The following is a 24,229-nucleotide window of genomic DNA, read 5'->3' on the forward strand; positions in this document are numbered from 1 at the left end:
CATGAGCTGACATCAACAGTTGGCCGCTTAACCAATTGAGCCATCCAGGTGCCACATCCCTCTTAAGGTAGCCATCTGCTTGCAGGGCTTTGCTCTGGTTTCTCAAAACTCTTTCCTTGAGTTTCACCATTTCCAAGAGTCTGCTCTTAGATTCTGTGCCTAAGCCAAATTTCTGCAAAGCTATCTGGCTCCATCCTCTCCTATCACTTCCAGGATGACTTGGTTCCCCTACTATTATTCTCTCTGCTGTTCCTCTATTATAAGCATAAAAGGCTTACATAGAATTTCACTTCACATTTAATTAATCAGTAACTAAGCCCTACTGATCCTACTTCTAATAGGATCTTCTTCCCTTGCCATTTTTGAAATGAGTTTAACCTTCTCTTAATCCTGTCACTCCGCTACTCAAAAAACCTTTCATGGCTGTCATCAAGGGTAAAGTCAAGAGCCTTCCAAATCTTCAAGTTGGCCTCTCCAACTTCACCTTCATCTGCTCTCCTTCCTCCTATTCAACAACCCCCCAACAAGCTTCTCACCACCTACACAATTCTTTCTTGCTCCAGTATTTCTGTTTACTGGGGTCTGATACTCTCCTTTCCAGGCTTATCTCAAGTGTCTCCTCCCAGAAGGCTCTCCCAACTATTCTGCACTTCCTCTGCCCAGTCTGAATTACTCCACTCTTCTGGAGCCATTCCCATAGCACTTGTGAGGTTAAGAGTGCATGGTATTTATATATACATCTCCCCATGCTGTGGGCTCCTTGTTGACCTGGGCTGTGTAGGCTACTGCATCACACAGCCTTGCAAATAGTGATACTCCTAACCTGTTCACTCAATTGAAGTTATTTCCAATAACTATGATTTATATATGCAAAGAAACGAAAATTTCCTACCCACCACAGAAAACATTTACTAGGTCAAACCTGGTCAAGAAAAAAACCAAGGTGATAGTAGACTGTGGTTGATACTTGCCTCTTGCACCCCGGAAAAGGACTCTATAGTGTTTTTCTAATCGCTTGGCCATGTAGTTGGCATTTAATATAGCAATTTCTGTGGCCTGTTTAAGGCCTTTGCCTCCCATCATCTGCAACAGAGAGAAAGAGTCATCAGCCATGGAACAGGTTAAACCCAAGGGGCACTAATGAAAGACACACCCAAGTAAATCCCACCCTCAAAGGGAGTCAGCCCAGTGTCAATCCTAACAAAGATGTCTTCCAGTCTTCTCTGATGCTGAAATGATTTTTGGTTTTCTCCTTTGAACATAACTTTGTATTTCTTATAAAAATAACAAAGTAATAACAAAGTAACAACACGGAACAAAGTAACAGAGGCAAAATTGATTGCTGACTATTATGTTACCTAAAGAGGAAAAAGAAACTTAGACTACACTCATTTGGGAATGTTTTTGTTTGTTTATGCATTTGAGATTATCTTGATAATTGCCAGGAGTCTAATGGGATATTGACCAAAATCCTCACTGAATCAATTTGGTATGGTTTGTCTTCCAATTGACCATAGTCAGAGTTATTTATACATTTAACAACTGCCAGGCTTGATCTTACCCTGTTCTGGTGGTTCCTAGATCCCTGTGATTATACCAGGTGAACATCATCACCAGCAAAGAGCTTAAAATCAAGACTGCATCAATTTTTATTGCCTATATTCTTCCCAGAATACCTCATGTATGATGGGGATTAATATGTATTAAATACATAACTAATATAAAGCAAATGAGAAAGCATCAAATAAAAAATAGAGACACCAAAGTCCAAAGGAAGGAAAGGGCACATCTTGCCTGGCTGGAAAAGAAGGGTTCCCAGAGTAAGAGTTAGTACTTGAGTGGAAATCTACAAATGGGTAGAATTTGGTGAAGCAAAAAGAATGGGGAAGACACTCCAGCTGAGAAGAATGGCCAAAACCAAGGTGTAGAGGTAAAGGCACATGGTTGCAGTCTGGAGGTTACTATAGAGGTTGGTGGGTTGTGACAACTTCTTGCAAGCCTGGAACCTTTGCCACAAAGAACTTGGATTTGGTTCAGCCAGCCATGTCTCTCCACTCATGCACCAGAATCACTTGGAAGCTTGATGGCCAAAGCCCTACCCAGTCATATGCTGAATTTGATTTTCTCTGGGATTGGGCCTAAGAATGTGTGTTTTGGGATAAATCCCCTAAGAATTCTGTGTAGGCTAGTAAGACTGAGAAGTAGAGGCAAAAGGAAACCATAAGATAATTCTGGCTCTTCTGTAGAATCTTGCAGTCCTATAGGGAGTGTCCACAATGGGCTGCAGTAGGGAAAGAAGGTAGTTCTAATGCCCAGGTGGCAAGTAACAACAGCATGAAACAAAGAGAGGGGTCAAAGTCAGAGGGGTATTTTTTTTTCCACGTTTTTATTTATTTTTGGACAGAGAGAGACAGAGCATGAACGGGGGAGGGGCAGAGAGAGAGGCAGATACAGAATCGGAAACAGGCTCCAGGCTCTGAGCCATCAGCCCAGAGCCTGACGCGGGGCTCGAACTCCCGGACCGCGAGATCGTGACCTGGCTGAAGTCGGATGCTTAACCGACTGCGCCACCCAGGCGCCCCCTGAGGGGTATTTTTAAATTTACTTTACTTCATTGTTATCTGAGGTTCTGTCTGGTACTCCTGGCATATGGCCAAACCAGCCTGGGGGCATTTACTTTTTAAATGTGGGAAATCATCTCCAACCCAAACACATCCATAATAACCCACGTTTACATGATCTAGGGACCAAAAGGAACCTGGGAATAAGATTCTGTTTGCAAAGAAGCAGACCTTTACTATGATTGTTTTTGTTGTTACTGCCTGTAAAATAACTCAAGTTTTATTTTTAAAAGCAGGTTTTAGTCTCTGGGGTACAGAATTGTTGTTTCTGCTTCCCAGAAAGTTTTCATTAAGAATCATAAATGCCACACTGTTAAAGAGTAACAGCCAGCCCCAGAGAGTCATCCAACATGATTTGCACAGCTGAGTTTGAGAGTCTTGTTTCACCCTCCTTTAAGGAGGGAAGACAGTTTGGGAAGGCTGTTCTAATTAGCCACTGAACAAGTGTTCCTGTCCAATGTACAGTCTTAGCCCAGGAGGTAGGCAGGCCAGTTTGAACAAGAGCTGTATAAAATAAACTATGGCCCTAGTGTTTTTTTGGAGAAACACAAAGGAAGGAAAGCTGTTCTCTAACAAAGTTTAATTACCCCAGAGAATTACAGTTCCACAGATTCTAAAGGGCAAAGAGCTTAGGTGAAACCACCACATTCTTAGGCTCAATCCCAGAGAAAATCAAATAGCAGATAAGCAAATTTCTGCTACTTTTTCATCTTACCCTCCAGGCTCATAAGAAATCTAAGCCAAAATGAGATTTCTAAAATTTATCCTAGGATTTCAACCTTCTGTAATAATTAGTATGTGCACTGTTTTTCACTTGCAAGGGGCTATACAAATCCAACAGGAAATCAAATGATGTAACCAGAATATCCATATGACTCATGGAACTTTGTCTGGAAAACATATCTGACATGTCAGTTTCTCTGATGGTAAAGTCACTATGAGAGCTCCAAGGAAGCATAATGAAGAGATGAAATAAATTTTAGCTGATCTTTTTAAGAAGGTTTCTTCCACCCAAGTCAGCAATGTTCACTGAACTCCATCTCAGATCACGGACTTCATTTTTAAGTCAAGAAGAAAGTCTATAGACTTAGTTTCCCACCCACATATCACATCCCCCACCGGCCTAACACAGTCACAGGCCTCACCTTAATGTAAGCCCATGAAATGGGCAGGATGGAACTGGAGCCCCATGGGGCTGCGCTGACAGTACCCACAGGCCGGTTATCCTCACATGGCTTTACTGAAATGATCGGATGATTGGGCAGAAAAGGAGCAAGATGCTTCTTCCTGTATTTTTTCAAGCACAAATTCAGAAGATATCAAAAAGATCCAGACCAACCAAACACACAAGTAAGCGCTGGGCCCTCTTGGGAAGCTCTATTCCTAGTAGAGAAACTCAGAGCAGAAGGGATCTGACGCCTGCTAAGAGACAGATGTTCAGGAAGTGTTCCATTCTTCTTCCTCCTCACCAGCCATCAGTGTCCCAGCAGCTCACCGGAGAACTGTGGCAGAGGACTTGGCAGATTTCATGTAGGCAGCCATGAAATAGCTTGTGGATTCATGGACTCACCAGGATGTGGAGACCTCCCTGCCCCACACTCTTTCCCAAGGCATCTAAGGGATAGAGGGTGCTTCTGAGGAGCCACAGGGCCTACACATCAGAGGCCAGCCTATGAATGCTACTTAGCCGCCTCCCGCATATCTAAGGCACTGAAGTGCCCCCACTTACTATAAATAATAATAATAATAATAATAATAAAAAGTAAGAGGGCCAGACTCCCAGCAATCTGAAGACTGGGACCTTTGGTCCATGTTTAGAAAACTTAAGAAACTCAGGAAATGGCTGATCAGCATCATCTTCACAAGATGATTCAATTTCAGTGTAAAAAGTTATCAACAGCTGCAAGATACTCCTTTAGTGCTATTATGATCTCATCCAATTATTCCAGTAACAAGGTTTGTTTCCTGCTTATCTCAGATGTAATCAGAGTTCAGGCTGCAAGGGGTTCAACACCTTATATCCAATTCACTGCTTCCTTTCCCTTCCTTTTTCCCTCTCTCCTTCCCTCTCTTTTCTTTCTTTCTTTCTTTCTTTCTTTCTTTCTTTCTTTCTTTCTTTCTTTCTTTCTTTCTTTTTTTCTTTCCTGAGAACACTTAAGTTCTACTCTCTTACAAATTTCAATTATACAATATAGTGTTATCAACTAAATCACCGGGTCAAACATCTACGGCTGAAAGTTTGTACCCTTTACCAACCTCTCCCTACCCATCCCCTGCTCCCCAGCCCCAGGCAAGCACTTTTCTACTATAAGTTCCTTTGGTTGTTGATAATTCACTTTCAATGTAACCAACAGCTGATTTCTTTTTTTAAAAGACAGAAGAAAAAAAAAAAAAGAGAAAACATCTTGGAAGTCTAAGTTATCACCCCTCTCACTGCTTCTCTCCAGCCCCTAAAGAAGGACTAGATATGACGGTGTCCATGACACTTGAAGACCTCGATGAGAAGAACAGCAAACTTGGGGCCATTCTTTCATTCTCAGTCTCCAAAACCATCCTGAAATGAGCAGCCCGGAACTCACACGCCAATGGGCCCCATGCCAGGGCCACCTCCTCCGTGGGGAATGCAGAAGGTCTTGTGAAGATTTAGGTGTGAGACATCAGACCCAAAATCTCCAGGACGACAGATTCCCACCTACCATAAAGGGAAAAGAGCCAAAAGCAAAAATCAAGAGCTTGCAAGGATATTCTGGAAAGGCAGCCATGCTATTTGCTGCAGCTTCTCCTCTCAGAGGAAAGGCAGGCAGCACTGTTCACAGAAATGTTCTTAATACCGGAAGAGTTCCACATTCAAAATCTGACATCCCATAAGCAGCCTGGCTTATGGTTTCTGTGGAAACAGCAATTGACCATTTAGCCTAATTTAGATTTCAAAATACGGATTTGAGGAGAGGAAACACCATGAGCAAAAGGGAAGTACCTCCTTGCTGCAGAAACAGATGACATTCAGACCAGCAATGCTACTTCCCCTGCATGGTTGGCTTTGAGCATCATGCATTTTGGGTACCCCAATGAAAGAGACTGGAAGGCTACCTGATAGGATGCTGAACCAAGGCGAAGAAAGGAAGGAAGTTTTCCTGAGACCACCCTAATACCAGTCACAACAGGCCTTCCTGCCACTTAGGCATTAGGGCTAATTTTGAACATAAATTAAGTGCCAAACATAAAGAGTGCATTCCTGAACTCTTAGCAATAAACAATCTGTCAACTACACTTACAAAGGGAATCAGAAAGAAGCAAAGAAAAGCAGAAAGAGTTTGAAATGGTAAAGCAAAACAAAACAACAAACAGCAAACAAACAACAAACAAACAACAAACAACCCACAATCACAAAATAATGACAAAGAAGTTAAGAAAACTCTGAAACTGAAACTTCTGCTCCAATGAACCCCTACAGCATTTGCAGAGAGGTGCACATTACACCCCACCCCCAACAAACACAGTTAGGATTGGCCCTTCAGGGACAGAACCATTCAGCTATTTTACACTGATGAAATTGAAGCCAGATTAAGGACTTGTCCATTGTCATGGGAGATCAATATCCACCAGTGGCTAGAACATGGGTGTGAATTTCCGTAGGGAGTCAGGAGACCTTCATAGCTGTAGCACCCAAGAGAGATCAAACGCTCTGACATTCAGTTTATTCCATGCTTCCTGTCAACCTTTTTATCTCCCCCAACCTCCCCTATTGCTCCCTTCAAATCTGATCTCAGTGAAATTGTGGTACTTTCCTTGAAGTTGGCAATACAGAAAGTCAACCTCATTTCTGAATTCAGTATCATGTTTTAAGACAATTGTCAAGAAATCAGAGGAAAATAATATTTTTCTGTCACTTTCTCAGGGAGTCCCTCTTCTGTTGCTCACCTGTGCATTCATATTTGCCCCATCTAGATAGACCTGTCCTCCATGTTGGTGGATCAGGTCACACACATCACCAATGTTCTCTTCAAACACCCCATTGGTGGATGGGTATGTAATCATGATTGCTGCCAGGTTCTCCTTGTGTTTATCCACCTATGGGATAGAAAAGGGCAGAGGGAGACAGAAGAGGAACTGTTTATTTGTTGCCCAAACCATTGCTTTTACCTTACAGGATTAGGAAAGGTGATTTTTTTTGGTCTTTTCATTTCTAGAATTGTCTCAAACTATGATGACAATAAAATCCATTACTCCTTTCCTAAGTCATTCCAAAGAAACAACAAAATCCCTTCAAACTAAGTCTCCATGATCAAGACCAAAAAACTGTTTGGAAGTTGGGTATTTTGGGCTCAACTCTCCTAGGTTTTCCTTTGGTTTTAGTCATCTCAATAATTACTTCAGATCTTTTTCGTTATAGACATGTCTATTCTCACAGTTAATCTCTCTCTGCTCATCTTGCCATATCCACCCTTATTCCCTGTTGAAATTAGAATTCCCACAAGGAGTGTTCTGCTCTGATTTAAAAAAAAAAAAATCTCCCTCATGTTTCCTTTTCACAGAAAGCAAACATATAAAAGGCATATTCCTGGGGTTTTTTTTGGCCAGTGACTCAGAGCAAGCTCGTATGGAAATAAAAAAAAAAAAATTAAAGGTCATATCCTATATTGGGGAAACTTAGTAATAACAAGCACTGCCCCAGAATATCTGTGGGTAAAAACTTTGTGGGGTGCTGAATAGGTGGGGATGGTTGGGAGAGACTAACAGTGCTATTTTCAGCTTCCTTTGAAGGCAGTTACATGAAGTTTCTGTCTCCATGCCTAATAACCTTGACAAAATCACATTGCTATCCAACTGATTTCCTTCCCTCTTAAGATGCAGCCTCCAGTCCACCAGTGGAAAGCAGATACAGTTGCTAGGCAACCTCTTCCTGGAGGTTGGGAGGTTGGGAGTGAGGGGTTGGTGTTGCAGAAAGGAGTGGAATGCCGCCCCAAATTCAGCAGGTAATGGCTGGGACAGTCACACACATTTATAAAATCTACATGTATGTTTTAATTCCCAACACAAAGATTGAGAACAACTGTGACTGCCTGTTTGGTTATTAATAGGGGAAGAAGGGGGAAGGTGGGCAGAAGGAGACAGGCAGGCCCTACAAGGAGTAGCCTTACTATGACCATGAATAATTCATTCAGTTTCTTACATATGCACGAATTAAGAGAATAGGATTTCAGTTTAAAGGACCTTGTCCCTGACTGGTTAAGAAAGAGGTAAAGTAGACTATGTTCGGTTTTATTCTGGACCAAAAATGTGACTGTTGCTTTTTATTTTTCTTACAGACAGGTTTTCTGATTTTATGCCATTTTCCCCAGACCCATTCAGGAGAAACTGCAGTCTTTTAATTAGAATGCAAAGAAAGACAATGTTGCTATAAACTATCCAGTCCCTTCTTCCCACCACCTCTTCTCAACCCAGACCTCTTCCATCTGTTTAGCGGAAGACTAGTACCATGGCCTTGAGGTGAGCTGTGTCGATATTCCCATATTTATCCACCTCCACAGGCTGAATCTTCATGCCTGCCATGTGGGCACTTGCAGGATTGGTCCCATGTGCTGATTTTGGAATGAGGCAAACCTTAGGAATGGAATGAAAGGAAGGAAGCAGAAAAAATCATCACCAGGCTATTCATGAGAGAAAAGTCCTACAACATGCTTGGAGCACAGATTAAATAGGTGCCACATGCTTTATTTAAATTGACCATAACAGGGGCGCCTGGGTGGCGCAGTCGGTTAAGCGTCTGACTTCAGCCAGGTCACGATCTCGCGGTCCCTGAGTTCGAGCCCCGCGTCAGGCTCTGGGCTGATGGCTCGGAGCCTGGAGCCTGTTTCAGATTCTGTGTCTCCCTCTCTCTGCCCCTCCCCCGTTCATGCTCTGTCTCTCTCCCAAAAATAAATAAACGTTGAAAAAAAAATAAAAAAATAAATAAACTGACCATAACATCTGAAATCTGCTATAATTTCATTATTACTGTATTGTAAAACAATGTCCAAAAGGGCAGGTTCCGTTTGAATCCACAAATACCGCTCTTTAAATATTCCTGTAGGGACACCTGGGTGGCTGAGTCAGTTAAGCATCTTACTTCGGCTCAGGTCATGATCTCACAGTTTGTAGGCTCAAGCCCCACATCAGGCTCTGTGCTGAGAGCTCAGAGCCTGAAGCCTACTTCAGATTGTGTTCCCCTCTCTCTCTGCCTCTCCACCATTTGCACTCTGTCTCTCAAAAATGAATAAACGATGAATAAACAATTTTTAAAGATTCCTATAATATTAATCAGTATTGTCCTCCCTTATCTCAGCACACCAAAACACAGGTCAGTGCTTATTCTGACCTTGTCTCAGTTATATGTAGAAAGTATCTTATAAGAACATGAGATTAGAAGTTAAACTCTAGGACCCAACTGCCCACATCACAGCTTCAGTTCTCTGCTTCACTTTGCTGAAATCCAGGAGAGATGATAACAGTAGACATAATTCCAAGGTCTTCCTATGCTGACACACCAATTATGGCACCATTTACTGGATGCTTATTCTGTGCAATGAATTGCCATGAGAATCATACAGCAAGCATGAAAACCAATCAATACCTGTCCTGGGCACATTGACAATGCTGGTAAATGTATAAACAGGTGCCATAGAAACTCAGAATAAGGGGGGTATTGTTTCAAGTGGAAGAGGTCAAGGGAGGGTCATTCAAGAGCTAGAGCCTAAGCTAACATTTAAAGATAAGTTGAATTCTTACAGAAGGTGGAGGGTGGGTACAATTTTAGAATTCCTAGATTTAAATCATTTTCATTTCCTCCTACAAATCATGTGAACACAAGTGAACACACGTGCTCTGATAGATCTGATGATGCTGCACTGCAGGAAACTGCATCACAAGAGGTTTTACCAAAAGAAAGCAATAAGGAGAAACAATGATCACCCTGAAAATAATCCTCCTTTTTTTTTTTTTTTTTAAGTCCCAGAACTAATATTGCAACCCCTTGAAGAGAAATGGATGGGCATTACAGAAATGGCCTTATGGAGAGAAAACTTTGCTCTGCAGGTATTTCCTCAAAAACAGCAAAGGTGTCTACTTCAGAAAAGCACAGGAGTACACAAAGACAACTGTTTGCCAGAGGCAAAGTGTTACTCTTCTGTTGACAGAAGGTTTGTGCCTCTTTTGAACAGTTATTTGTCTCATGCTGGTTATACAGTGTTGTATTCAAATCCTTTTTCTTGTTTGAATGCTCCCCTATTTTATTGAGTTTAATTTCTCAGAACCAAAGCTGGAGACACTTGTCCTTTCCCATAAGGTATTTTTATTTTACCAAAGGATCTTTGGATAAAAGGATCCCTTCTGGGCAGAACATTGATCACAAAGGAAAAGGCAAACATTAAAAGTGAATACAGTCAACCATACTTAAGCGTAAAAGAAAGTTTTAAATTTTTTAAATGTGTATTTATTTTTGAGAGAGACAAAGTGCAAGCAAGGAAGAGCAGAAATAGAAGGAAACACAGAATCTGAAACAGGCTCCAGGCTCTGAGCTAGCTGTCAGCACAGAGCCCGATGTGGGGCTTGAATCCACAGACCACAAGATCATGACCTGAGCTGAAGTTGGACGCTTAACCGACTGAGCCACCAGGCACCCCTCAAATAAAAAAAATTAAAAAAAATAAAAAAAAAATTAATGAATATAAAACATTGGCTAAAGGCCTAAATTAAGAATTCATACCAGGGAAGTTCTGCTGAAATAAATATATTCAAGGTAAAAATGTCAAACCATCCTATGGTACGCTGAGTACCCCTTCAAATGCCCATGTTCTAATTCTCAGAATCAATGGATGTATCCTTATGGCAAAAGGGACTTTGAAAATGCGATTAACTTCAGGCTCATGAGATGAGAAATTAAGGATTTTGAAATCTGTCTGGATTATCAGTGGACCCTAAACACATTCCCCAGTACTCTCAGCAGAGGGAGGCAGGTGGAGGTTTGACAACAAAGTAAGTAGAAAATATGATGAATGGGGGTGCCTGGGTGGCCAGTTAAGCATCAGACTTTAGCTCAGGTCATGATATCGTGGTTCATGGATTCGAGCCCCACATCAGGCTTTCTGCTGGATCCTCTGTCTCCACCCTGCCTGCCCCTTCCCAACTTGCATGCACGTGCACACACTCTCTTTCTCTCTCTCTCTCAAAAATAAACATTTAAAAAATACTTTTAAAAACGACAGGAAATTTGAAGGATGAACAAGAGGATGGAGTGATGGCAAGAAGGGGCCCCAAGCTAAGGAATGCAGAAGGCATCCAGAGAGGCAAAGAAACATTTTCTCTCATGGATCCTCCCAAAGGAGACTGCCTTACCAATACCTTGACTTTAGCCAAGGGAAACCAATTTCAGACTTCTGGACTCCATAACTGAGAAGATAAATTTTTGTTTTTTCAAGCCATTAAGTTTGTAAGAATTTGTTACAGCAGCCACAGAAAACTAATACATATCCTGATATAAGGAGCAGCAGAAAAAGTCTCAGCGGTTTTGTCAGTGACTCATTTATATGTTGCTATTATACAGTTCTGTTTTTCTATGTAAAATTAGGAAACTTTAGTATTTTTTTTCTGTAATTTTATTTAATGTTGGTTTTGCCTCACTTTAAAATTGTGCGGTCACAAGGGAATGGATGTGATGCTTTAGTTTATATAAAACAAATCCTCTTTGGAGCATTTATGCCCATTTAGATGGATGCTGTTTTTCTAACTCCCCAATGTACCTGGTATAAACCCAACCCATAACTCATTCTCCAACACTTGCTGAATGAGTGAAGGATTAAGGAGGAGTACTCATTTGTGAGGGAAAATCAAATTCTTACCACTAAGAAAATCTAAAAACCAAATGCCACTACTTTGTCTCAGGCAGTTAGGAAGAGAAAAATACTCCCATATACATTTTGGGGGATGTTTTTTGGTATTTTCTGTGGCGTCAATGTTTTCTGTTGTATAAAAACCACATCTCTGCTCAGCAAATCTAAGTTAATATTGTACTAACAAATTGAGTTGTTAATTACAAAGGGTTTAAGACAATCCCTGGTGTTTGTTAAACAAATTTATAGTCCCCCAAATTAAACTGGTAAATCAAGAACTTGGTTGTTGCATTTTAGGAACCTCTGAAATTTAACCCAAGAGCAAATGTGAAAAATAATTGCCAAAAAACAGCTTGAAATAAGAGAACCATCAGGGACTTGGGTGGTTCTGTAGCATACAATTTCCCCACACTCCTTTTCAAAAAAGAAGGATGTATTTTACTGGATTCCATTAGGGTCTATTGTGCAGGAACAGCTGTCTGAGACTCTTCTGATATGGAAAAATCCTCCCTGATTATTTGAGTAATAAGTCATTTTCTTCTCTAACTGAAAATGTCAGCTTTAATTAAAATCTTTAATCTAGAAAGGATGCCAACATTTCCAAACTTAAGAGTTCTGTATTTCTACAAGCTCAGGGACTGGGTGGCCTTCCCTGTCTCTCCCAGCCTCGGCCCTTCCCCAGCTTCAGTGGCTAGCTTCCTGCAGTCCTTCAGAATGAAAAAATGACACTGTGGTTATAGCAGTGTGGACAATGGTCAGACAAGAAACATCACATGCAGGGGGACAGACAGAGAAGAGAGGACTGGAAAACACAAAGAGAATGAAAAGGAACCATAAAGGATCTGTCAGTCACAGAAGAACTCTGTCCAGGCCCAATCAAAAGTTCTTTCATCCTTTCTGCTTGACCTTTCTGGTTTGGTCCCCCACTCCTGGACATTCACAGATACTTCCTGATGTCAGAGTGGAGACCTGGAAACAATAAGGGGTGGGGAGCATCACAGATTTGATGGAACCTGGATTTTAGCATGACCACTACAACACAGATCTCAAAAATCTCTTTATAAAGCATGGGCAGGAGGAGGATGAGGAAAAGGAGGCAACATGGAGGTGGTCACACAGAACAAATGGATCCCTTCCCAGAATCCCCAGACACCCAGTGGTTAGAAAGTATAACAAGGAGTTCCAGTGGCTACCTTAATACATGGAAGCCACAGAGGAAGAACAGAAGGGGGAACTTTTTTTTTTTTTTTAAATTTTTTTTCAACATTTATTTATTTTTGGGACAGAGAGAGACAGAGCATGAATGGGGGAGGGGCAGAGAGAGAGAGGGAGACACAGAATCAGAAACAGGCTCCAGGCTCTGAGCCATCAGCCCAGAGCCTGACGCGGGGCTCGAACTCACGGACCGCGAGATCGTGACCTGGCTGAAGTCGGACGCTTAACCGACTGCGCCACCCAGGCGCCCCTGGAAGGGGGAACTTTTAATGTCAGTCACCTGCCATTCTTTCCCTGGACAACATGAGCTTCAATGTTTCCTTTCTGATGCTATGACAGTGCTGAGACTCTGAGGTCCAAGGAATGATTCTAGTTCTAAACTAACATTTCCTTAGAATTCAAAACCACTAGGAAACCCAACTTGGAGTGTCAGGGACTGTGTCTATCTGATTTATCACTTAATCTAACTCAGGACTGGCACACACCGTGCCTTGTATGTAACCAGGATTGAATAATTATTCAATTAATGATGTCCTCTTTTTCAAAGATTTTTGAAAATTAGTTCTACTCCCCAACTAGGACAAAGGCCTGAGAAAACATACTTGTGAAATCAGGATGGATAAACAGGAGGAGAAAGAAAATTCTTTTTTCCCTCCATTTTTGAAAGTGAAGTATAACAGCTTTCAGATTCTCCATTGCAAAATACAGGCAACTAGCCACAAATAATCTTCTAGTTTTAATATACCCAGAAATGGACTGAGATAGGGCCACCAGCTTCTGCACTCCCACTAACTTGGGCAACCAGAACTAGCCTGGCACCCTTTTCTAAGTCTCCTGGGATGGGCATTCACTTTTATCCTGCTCCCGACCCTCTAAGAACTCCACCTCCACAACTCAGTGGAAGTTCTTGCTCAGTGTTGGTCAACACCAAAATGAAGACCTCAGAAATAGGCTCATTCGCCACACTCTGAAGCCTATGTCAGATCAACTGCTAGAGGCACTGCTACCTGGAGATTAGTGGAGTCCAGTCAAGCCCATTAGCACCTGTGGGTCCCTAAACAGGCTCCACAAGCAGTTTGGACCCTGGAGACTAGACTCCCATACTGAAAGCAAAAACTGAAGCAGAACCATGAACTCTGCTCCACCATCTTCTTTTGCTGCTTAGAGATGACAATCCTCAATAGGGAATTTACTTATTCAATAAATATTTTATAAAAAAAAATTTTTTTTAAGTAATCTCTACAGCCAACGTGGGTCTCAAACTCATGATCCTGAGATAAAGAGTTGCGTGCTCTACTGACTGAGCCAGCCAGGTGCCCCTCAATAAACATTTTTTGAGCATACATATGATCAGAACTGTGTCTAGTCACAGTAGGGGTTACAGAAGAATTAAAGGCAAGTCCCTACCCTTTGTCCAGGTGTAGGGCCAGGACTACACAAGGGAGAAGAGACCTGGAAGGGTAACATTCCTGCCCCTTCCATCCTTTGCAACCTGTGGAAAGCAGTTCCATGGCCAACTGGCTGACTTTTACAGACTGGGCTTGAACAAAAACCTTTATTTTCAAATGTTTTCCCTCAAAATGGTCCATGGAAGTGTCTCCGGGGCAAGGATCGTAATGGCCAGTTCAGGGAAATCTGTTTCTTGATTATATGTTCCCTAGCTGCTTCCAATAAGGCTTAGAAGGAGTGCACCACAAAAGAAAAGGGGCTCTGAGAGCTGGACCCACTGCCCCCTGATGGTGGGCAAGCACCACCTGCTCATACTTACTGTCCTGTGTCCCTCTCCTTTCCCCTCGAGGTAAGCTCGGATAGTGGCCAACCCAGCATATTCCCCCTGGGCTCCGCTGCAAAGACAAGAAGAGAAGGGTCAGGGCTTTGGGCCTCTTTGCTTTCATTGACTCATTCACTATTCACTGGGCAGGGACTGCATGTTCTCCATTTGACAAAAAGGCACTACCAGACACCATGGAAAGCTCACCTAGGATCTCTGCACAACATAAAAGCTCTTGAATGACCACAGAATGGCACTCAGTCCGTGTACTAAAGCTCATCTACTCCTACTCAGAAATGGGCCTTCAAACCTCGCTCAGTACCATGTATCTATGAATTCTATTACAGAAAATTTCAAAAATCACACAAAAATAGTAGAATATAAGGAGCTGCCATATACGTATTATCCAGCTTTAACAATTCTTGGGTATGGTCAATCTTTTTCCAACCATATCCCACACTAACCCCCTCACTCTGAACTAGATTATTTTTATTAGGTGGGCTCCACACCCAACAAGGGGCTTGAACTCACAGCCCAGAGATCAAGAGTTGCATGCTCTACCTACTGAGTCAACTAGACACCTCCTGAACTAGATTGTTTTGAAGCGAAACTCAAGTATCACATCATTTTATCAATTCAAATGTCAGTGTGTATCTTTCAAGGAGAACAATTTTTTTTTTTCAACGTTTATTTATTTTTGGGACAGAGAGAGACAGAGCATGAATGGGGGAGGGGCAGAGAGAGAGGGAGACACAGAATTGGAAACAGGCTCCAGGCTCTGAGCCATCAGCCCAGAGCCGGATGCGGGGCTCGAACTCACGGACCGCGAGATCGTGACCTGGCTGAAGTCGGACGCTTAACTGACTGCGCCACCCAGGCACCCCAAGGAGAACAATTTTTAATAACATTAATTACAATTATTACACCTAAAACCAGAATTTGTCCATACCACATATATAATCAGTGATGATATTACCCCAAAGGAACTATGCCCTTTGAGTGTGGCAATAGTCCTTTATTCTTAGGTGAGCTTTGCCATGCCCCTATGCATGTGGCAGCTAGAAGCGAGTAATAGGTGTGAGTAATAGGTTTTTAAATCCCATTCAAAGTGATTATTTCCTCTATTTTGCAAAATTACACCATCCCTTAATCCTGTAGAAGACCCAGTGGTTTGGGTGTTCATCCATTCTAATCATCCCATAATACTGAGATAACACTCTACAAGTACAAGTTGTAAGAATAAGGTAAATTTCTAAATTTAAAAAACTTCTAAAAGCTAGGGGTGATGGGTGGCTCATTGGGTTAAGCGTCCAACTTTGACTCAGGTCATGATCTTGCAGTTTGTGAGTTCGAGCCCCACGATGTGCTCTGTGCTGACAGCTCAGAGCCTGGAGCCTGCTTCATATTCTGTATCTCCCTCTCTCTCTGCCACTACCCCACTCATGCTCTGTCTCTCAAAAATGAATGAACATTAAAAAAATTTTTTTTAAACCAAAAGATAAAATTTGGAGCACTATTTTTGTTTTTTTTGTTTTGTTTTTTTTGTTTTGTTTGTTTCCTTGTTTTATTTTGAGAGAACACCAGGACAAAACCAGTTGGATTTGAAATGTTTTCAAACTACTGTGGGGACACTGATGATCTGGTGTTAGGAAACAGCAGAATTGAGGACTTAGGTCAGGAGAGATAACAGGGAAGTATCTGGGGCTTATAGCCTGGCTGGAGAAAGAGAAAATGGTGAATTACAAAGCAATAGGATAGGGTAGATTAGCTAAGTAATAGTAATAATAAGTATAAATTGCTCCATTAATTAAACACTTCCTACTTAACAGGCACTCTGCACAGAGTACAGAGAAATGGTAGCCCTTGTTGTGGGGGTTGCCACTAAAGCATTTTACATCATTTTATTTAGTCCTTATTTAATCCTCCCAATACCCCCATATGATAGGCCCATCACCCCCGTTATGTACATGAAGAAACTGAGGTTAAAGTGTTACATGCCCACATGGCCAACAGTGACAGAATTAGACTTCAGTACAAGTTGGCCTCTCAAGGAGCCTCATGTTTCCCCTGAGAGCAGTACTGTTTCTCCGAGCACATTGTGCTTCCCAAAGGATTCAGAGCTGTGATTTTCTTTCACATAACCCTTGTCGAACTAGGGAGGGTTGGCTAACACATATAATAAGTTTCTTGTCACTTACACTGAGTGAGGTCTGCCTCTTCCCTCTTCCAGGGAGGTAGGCAGACATGAGTCTTCCATTTTCCTGTCTTTGGAAAAACAAGTTGTTGCTCACTTGTTTTTATTTTGGAAACAGAAAAATGAATATGCTTCAGCAAACCACCAATACCAAGTTACCTAGCCTCTGTTTCCTCATCTCTAAAATAGGGATAATAATTGTACCCATATGCACTCAGTATTTTGTTACTGCTATAACACAATCCTATAAGTGCACTGTACGTTGAAAATTATTTTAGAACTCCGATGTACTTTGTGTGCCTGTCTTATAATTAGAGTGTAAGCCCTGAGGGTAGGATATAGTTCTCAGCATATATAGAACAGTACTCTGCATGGACTTTGTTCAAAACTTAGTTCCCATGGCCAAATCATGGAAAGAGCCTAAATGTCCATCAACTGACAAATGGATTAAGAAGATGTGGTTTAAATATACAATGGGATACTACTTGGCAATGAGAAAAAATGAAATCTGGCCATTTGTAGCAACATGGATGGAACTGGAGAGTGTTATGCTAGGTGAAATAAGTCAGGCAGAGAAAGACAGATACCATATGTTTTCCCTCATATGTGGATCCTGAGAAACTCAACAGAAGACCAGAGGAGGAGAAGGAGGGGAAAAAAGTTATGGAGAAGGAGGGAGGCAAACCATAAGAGACTCTTAAATACTGAGAACAAACTGAGGGTTGGTGTGGGGGGAGGGGGGGAGGGGAAAGTGGGTGATAGGCATTGAGGAGGGCACCTGTTGTGATGAGCACTAGGTGTTGTATGGAAACCAATTTGACAATAAATTTCATATTAAAAAAATTAGAAAATAAAATAAAATAGTCAAAAAAGTTGGTAGAAAAAAACAAAACAAAAACAAAAAAACCCCAAAATTTAGTTCCCATCTCCAGCCGAAGCAGTCAACATTGATATCCTTTCTTCCATGGAAAGGGGACTCAACAAATGGATTCTATACTTACCTCTATTTTTTTCTCATGACTTCTACTCATCTTATCTTGTTGGAAACCAATCAAGGTATTCAGAACAGGAATGAAAGAGAATGGAACTGTGAGCCAGTAATCCAAGAGAGAGGCATTATCCTACGGATGATCATAAATGCTAGATGTGGCAACTTAAAACTAAATGCCACATAAGGAGCGCCTGAGTGGCTCACTCGGTTAAGTGTCGACCCTTGATTTTGGCTCAGGTCATGATCGCACCGTTCATGAGATAGAGCCCCTAGATGGGCTGGCATTGACAGCACGGAACTTGCTTGGGATTCTTTCTCTGTCTCTCTGCCCTTATCCCACTTATGCTCTCTGTCAAAATTAATAATTTTTTTTTAAAAAACCTTAATAAATAAATAAATAAATAAATGCCACAAAGGCTTATTATTGGGGTTCTATTAAAATAAGAGGAATTAGTGCCACATGTTGATGGAAAAGTATTATGAAAAATAACTGCTTATCTCCATAACCCAGATTGAGAGTCCATCAGAAAACCACTACATGTGGAGAAAAAAACACAGCAAAAACAGTGGTTTTCTGACATCCATTTAAATTGAAGTGGTTGGTGGCTTGGATCTGCAGAGTTGGCCACAGAAAGGAGGACACTAGTGGGTGGGGAGCCTGAGACCCACAAAAGTGTCAAGTAAGCATAAGCTTAAATTGTCTTAGAAAAACAACATCCTCCAGTCATGGCATATATTCAGACTGGTGAAAGAACTGCTACATATTGTACTGCTAAACACAAAATGAGCGAAGTCTAGCAGACAACATCTTCCAAAACACAGACTCATTGCACAAAAAATCTGTAAGAAGTCATAGACTATAAGAAGCTAGAACAAGTACAGTGTCCCACAAGGTGAAAATAAAATGCAGTTGATGGGATTCAACAGTTTTGTAATGATTAAACTAGACTATTAGTATCAGTGTAGAATTCTAAGTGCAATCCTAGTCAGTGTGAACTTAGCAAAAGGTTTGGGGGGGGAGAGGAAGAGGGTAGAATTTGAAGATGGCATGACAGAAACAGGGTGACACTATAGCTCTTTTGCTAGAAAGAGACTAGAACTAGAATTCAAGGACACAAATGTCAATGATTTTTATCACTTTACCTTCATCTTTGCTAAGAACCCTGGGATTTAGAAATATTGCAACTTAGTTCTACCTGGAAAGGTTTAGTTTTTAGACCTGTGGAACAAATTTTTACTGGACCTTCACACAAGATGAATCCCAAGGGAGACTTAAAGACTTCTGCTAGATGTTAGAAATATGACTGCAGATGATCTAACAATCAATGATGAAGAAGGAATAAGGCCTACTCATACAGATGATCGTGGAGAACATTCACGGCGAGTAGTCACAGGTAGAAAGCTTAGCACTCCTTAAGCATAAAACTAAAGATGGATTAAGATAATGAATGAATTTTGGGGGCACCTGGGGGGCTCAGTTGGTTACTAGTCCAACTTCAGCTCAGGTCATGATCTCACTGTTTGAGTTCAAGCCCTGCATCAGACTCTGAGCCTGGAGCCTTCTATGGATTCTGGATCTCCCACTCTCTCCTACCCTTCCCTGCTCACGTTCTCTCTCTCTCAAAAATAAATGTAAAAAAATTTTTTTAAAGAAGGTTTTTATCTTAAAAATTGGGGGGGTGGGCAGGGGCACCTGGGTGGCTCAGTCAATTAAGCGTTTGACTTCAGTTCAGGTCATGATCTCACAATTTGTGAGTTCGGGCCTCACGTCAGGCTTTGTGCTGACAGCTCAGAGCCTGGAGTCTGCTTCGGATTCTGTGTCTCCTCCTCTCCCAACCCCTCCCCCGTTCATGCTGTCTCTCTCAAAAAATAAATTAAAAAAAAAAAAAGAAGAAGAAGTAGGAAGGGAGCAAACATTCCCAATCACTGTCCATTAACAAGTTATTGAACATGTGACCCAATCACAGCATAGAGGAAACTCCCACAGCCTGGGACTTCATAATCTGGAGGAAATGACCCAAGAAGTGGGACAGTCACAGATTTTCCAGTGATAGTGGTGACCCTTCACCTGGAGTAACCCTGATTTATTCTCTGCTGCAAGCCTCCCTTGGGTATTGTCACCTAATTCATAGGTGGATTTGAAAGTTTTTTATTATAAAATAAAACATTCATGTGTTTAAAAAATTTGCATCTATAAAAAAAAAGCAACCTTCTCCCATTCTTCCCCATCTAATTCTCCAAAAGGAAACACTATTAATGATATGGTTTTTTTTAATTTTATAATTTTTTTTTTAAATTAACATTTATTTATTTGTTTTCAGAGAGAGAGAGAAAAGCACAAGCTGGGTAGAGTCAGAGAGGAGAGACAGAATCCCAACAGGCTCCACACCATCAGTTCAAGAGCCCGATGCAGGGCTTGACCCCAGGAACCGTGAGATCATGACCTGAGATGAGATCAAGAGTCAGATGTTTAAACAATTGTGTCATCCAGGTACCCCTGTGATATATGTTTTGATGTCAAACTCCCCTCAACCAAACACTTTAATAATACCACCATCAAGTGTTTGGGAAGTGACCAAGTGAAACATTAGCTAAGAAACTGACATGATGGGATGCCTGGTGGGAAGAATCTGACTTTGGCTCAGGTCATGATCTCATGGTTCATGGGTTGGAGCTCCACTTTGGGCTAGCTCAATTTCTTTCTCTCTCTCTCTCTCTCTCTCTCCCCTTGCTCACTTGCGATCTCAAAAGAAAAGAAAAGAGAAGAAAAAAAGAAACTGACATGGTAAAACTGATCCCAGTAAGATGATCAAAACAGCCACTGCTTCAAAATGACCCACTTTAGTCCATGGCAACATCCTAAGACACCTCCAAGAAAATAAAGTAAAAAATGGCACTGATTCCTATCTTATGAATGGAATAAATAGGGTGACTGACAATTTTTCCAATAAACATACCTTGGAAGCACTAGGATATTAATCAGTCTAATTCTGTTGCTTACCTCAAGTACCCAAACACTGCCTGGATCTCCATTCCAATGAGCTTATAATAAAAATCTCAATGTATCATTCTGGAATGTTCTTACCAATCTGTATCTGACTTAAAAATTTTTTAATGTTTATTATTTGAGGGAGAGAGAGAGACAGGGAGTAAGCAGGGGAGGGGCAGAGAGAGAGGGAGACGCAGAATCGGAAGCAGGCTTCAGGCTGTGGACTGCCAGCAAAGAGCCCTACGTGGGGCTCGAACCCACAGACCATGAGATCATGACCTGAGATGAAGTCGGCCGCTTAACCAGCTGAGCCACCCAGGCACCCCAGTCTATATCTGATTTGACTTAAGCTGAATTCTATACTTAACCTTCAGATTCTGTCAAGAAACATCTGAATAGATCCAGCTGTTCTAACCATTCTGATATCCGAAGAGTATGTTAAAGCAATGGTTCTCAAACTTAAATCTCCAAAGCATCAGCATCACCTGGGAACTTGATAGAAATTCAAGTTCTGAAGTACTGAGTCAGAAATTCTGAGGGTGTGACCAAGTGCAAAAACCACTGCTCCAAGCCTTACAAACTGCAAAAATCAAAATATGCTTTTGAGAGTTAAGGAACCTCACTATTTTCTGTGTCCCCAAAGATGGTTCTCTTCATCCTTCACCCTTCTTTCTCTTCCTCCTGGTGTTCTGAGTACTTCTTTAGGAAATCAGTCTCTGACCAGAGGTCTCTGATATCTGGCTTCCTGGAGTTCTCTGATAGGAGGGTTCTGAAGCTGCACCAGGCTCAGTAAGAAAGCATTATCAGAGATTATCAATGGTATCAATCATGTTAGAGCTAATTAATCAATTATGAGCTCAAGAATGGGGGTGTGGGAGGTAACAACCATCAAGTGTTTTGATTCTCCTTACTGTAAACTGCCCTGATACACACATGGTGGTCATGACTTAGTCTTCAAAGGGCAGTTTCAAAGTTCAGTCCACTGGAAGATATTAATCATCTAACTAGGGGCGCCTAGGTGGCGCAGTCGGTTAAACGTCCGACTTCAGCCAGGTCACGATCTCGCGGTCCGGGAGTTCGAGCCCCGCGTCAGGCTCTGGGCTGATGGCTCAGAGCCTGGAGCCTGTTTCCGATTCTGTGTCTCCCTCTCTCTCTGCCCCTCCCCCGTTCATGCTCTGTCTCTCTCTGTCCCAAAAATAAAAAATAAAAAACGTTGAAAAAAAAAAAAAAAAAAAAAAAAAGATTTCGCAGTTAGTGAGGTCAAGGCCCGTGTTGGGCTCTATGCTGACAGCTCAGAGCCTGGAGCCTGCTTCAGATTCTGCGTCTCCCTTTCTCTCTGCCCCTCACCCATTCATACTCTGTCTCTCTCTCTCTCTCTCTCTCTCTCTCTCTCTCTCTCTCTCAAAAATAAACAAACATTTAAAAATATTTAAAAAAAAAAAGGATATGTTGACACATGCTACAAGATAAAGACATGGATATAAAGACATTATGCTAAGTAAAATAAGCCAGATATAGAAGGACAAACATGATGTGTTTCCTCCTACATGACATACTTAGAGTAGTAAAGTTAAAAGCAGCAGAAAATAATAGCACCAGCCAGTGGCTGGTGTAACAGAGAAATGGGGAGTTGTTGTTTAATGGGTAAAGAACTTCAAGAAGACAAAGTCCTGGAGTTGGATGGTGTTGATGGTTGCAAAACAATATAAATGTACTTCATGACATTGAATTGTACTCTTAAAAATGTAATTTTTAATTGGTAAATTTTCATGTTATGTTTATTTTACCACAAAAAAAATTTTTAGAGTTGCAAAACATTACTAATGCTACTTCCTAATTCTTGCCATATTTAAATTTTAAGTATATGATAGCGGCGCCTGGGTGGTTCAGTTGGATAAGTGTCCAAATGTGGCTCAGGTCATGATCTCATGGTTTGTGAGTTCAAGCCATGCATTAGGATCCCTGCTGTCAGCACAGAGCCTGCTTTGAATCCTCTGCCCCCTCTCTCTCTGCCCCTCCCCTGCTTGCGCTCTCACAAAATAAATAAACTTGAAATAAATAAATAAATATTATACGGTAACAAAAAAGGAAAGGAACCGTTTACTCTTTATTTATTTATTTATTTATTTATTTTTTGTCTTTATTTATTTTTGAGAGAGACAGAGACAGAGTGTGAGCAGGGAAGGGGCAGAGAGAGGGGGAGACACAGAAAGTAGGCTCCAGGCTCTGAGCTGTCAGCACAGAGCCCAATGGGGGAATCAAACTTCCCAACTGTGAGATCATGACCTGAGCGGAAGCCAGACGCTTAACCTTGACCGACTGAACCACACAGGTGCCAGGGAAAGGAAACATTTAGATATATTTTGGTGACCAGACTCTAGTCTACAGACATACTGACCAACTCCAATTAGGTATAAGTGAAAACACCAAGAAATAGTCTTGAGAAGAAAAACAAGATAAAATGGGCCAGCCAGATAACCCCAGATGAGGCTGGATACTCCCCTTGCATACTTTTGGCTTCTGTAATCTTGTTTGCCTCCTGCCTCCACCAACTACCTGTGTAGCACCACTGATAAAGGACCCCTCCCCTTTTTCTTTTGTCTCTCAACCCCCTACCATCCCCAGCCATAAAAGGAGACTGATGCCAAAGTTGGGGCTCAGCCTTTGGAGGTGACTCTGCTAGGCCAGCACTGGTGTGCAATAAACAGTTTTTTGTGATTCCCTGAGTGCATGTGGCTTGTCTCTTCTTAGGCGCCGAGGAGTTGCTGTAACAGTCTCTTGACAATTGCTACCGCACCCTTTATTTTATGAGCATAATTTTAGTGGCTGACACGATACATCAAATTCTTCCTCTGTACAGAATACTCAAGAAAACTTCTTACAATAAATATGAAGCCTACATCAGCACCTTGGATTGGTCACTAGCCAGCAATAAATCATGATAAATAACAGTTAACCCTGTGGTAGACTAATTATAATACTTCAAACATAGGTTATAAGACCTGAAAATATAATTCACTTGTGGAGAGAAGCTTAGCACAAGTAAACCAAGATAGTGTCACAGCAAGATAAAAATAAAATCTCTTGCATATAGAATATATAGTGCATCCCTTCCTCTTTTCCTCAAATTAAGACATCAAATCACTTTCATCTCTGGAAGCATGGCCCTTGATAGAAGGGCCAACACAAGAGCAGGGCATTTCCTTACCTGTCAGAGCAGCCTCTGCTAAGAACCAGAAATATCCCTCATCTTAAGCCTCAACTTTGGGTACAGCTACTGTCACTTTCAAATCGGCTCCTAGAAATAAGTGTTATACCTGGGAATCTCTGTAGTGTAAGAAGGCATCACTGACAGGAAAGACATCTTGATAATGATCTCTTTATTTTCTGCACAACTTAAATGGGGTAATGAAACTCACTGCCAATCATATGAGGAGAGCAGGACAGAGAAACTTCTAAGAGAGTAGTTCTTAACCTTGCCTTGTCTTTCTCTCTTTCTCAAAATAAATAACTTAAAAAAAAAAAAAAAAACTACTCATGCCTGTGTCCCTTCCCTTACCCCTCTTTTGCTCTTAAGATTA

General features: G+C 41.5%; 1 protein-coding gene across 1 annotated transcript in view; it reads right to left on the bottom strand.

Moving 5' to 3' along the window:
• Positions 1-24,229, bottom strand: part of GLDC (glycine decarboxylase) — a 97,819-nt gene that overhangs the window by 14,467 nt on the left and 59,123 nt on the right. The window contains exons 16-21 of the mRNA XM_086685230.1: positions 14,472-14,547; positions 8,100-8,225; positions 6,543-6,692; positions 5,201-5,313; positions 3,767-3,908; positions 972-1,083 (exon numbers count right to left, since the gene is read on the bottom strand). Of these exons, the coding sequence (XP_086541356.1) occupies positions 972-1,083; positions 3,767-3,908; positions 5,201-5,313; positions 6,543-6,692; positions 8,100-8,225; positions 14,472-14,547 (719 nt within the window). The remainder of the gene's footprint in view (positions 1-971; positions 1,084-3,766; positions 3,909-5,200; positions 5,314-6,542; positions 6,693-8,099; positions 8,226-14,471; positions 14,548-24,229) is intronic.

The sequence above is a fragment of the Puma concolor genome, chromosome D4 (assembly GCF_028749965.1).
Source record: "Puma concolor isolate L17-30 chromosome D4, mPumCon1.1.hap2, whole genome shotgun sequence".
Taxonomy (NCBI): Eukaryota; Metazoa; Chordata; class Mammalia; order Carnivora; family Felidae; genus Puma; species Puma concolor.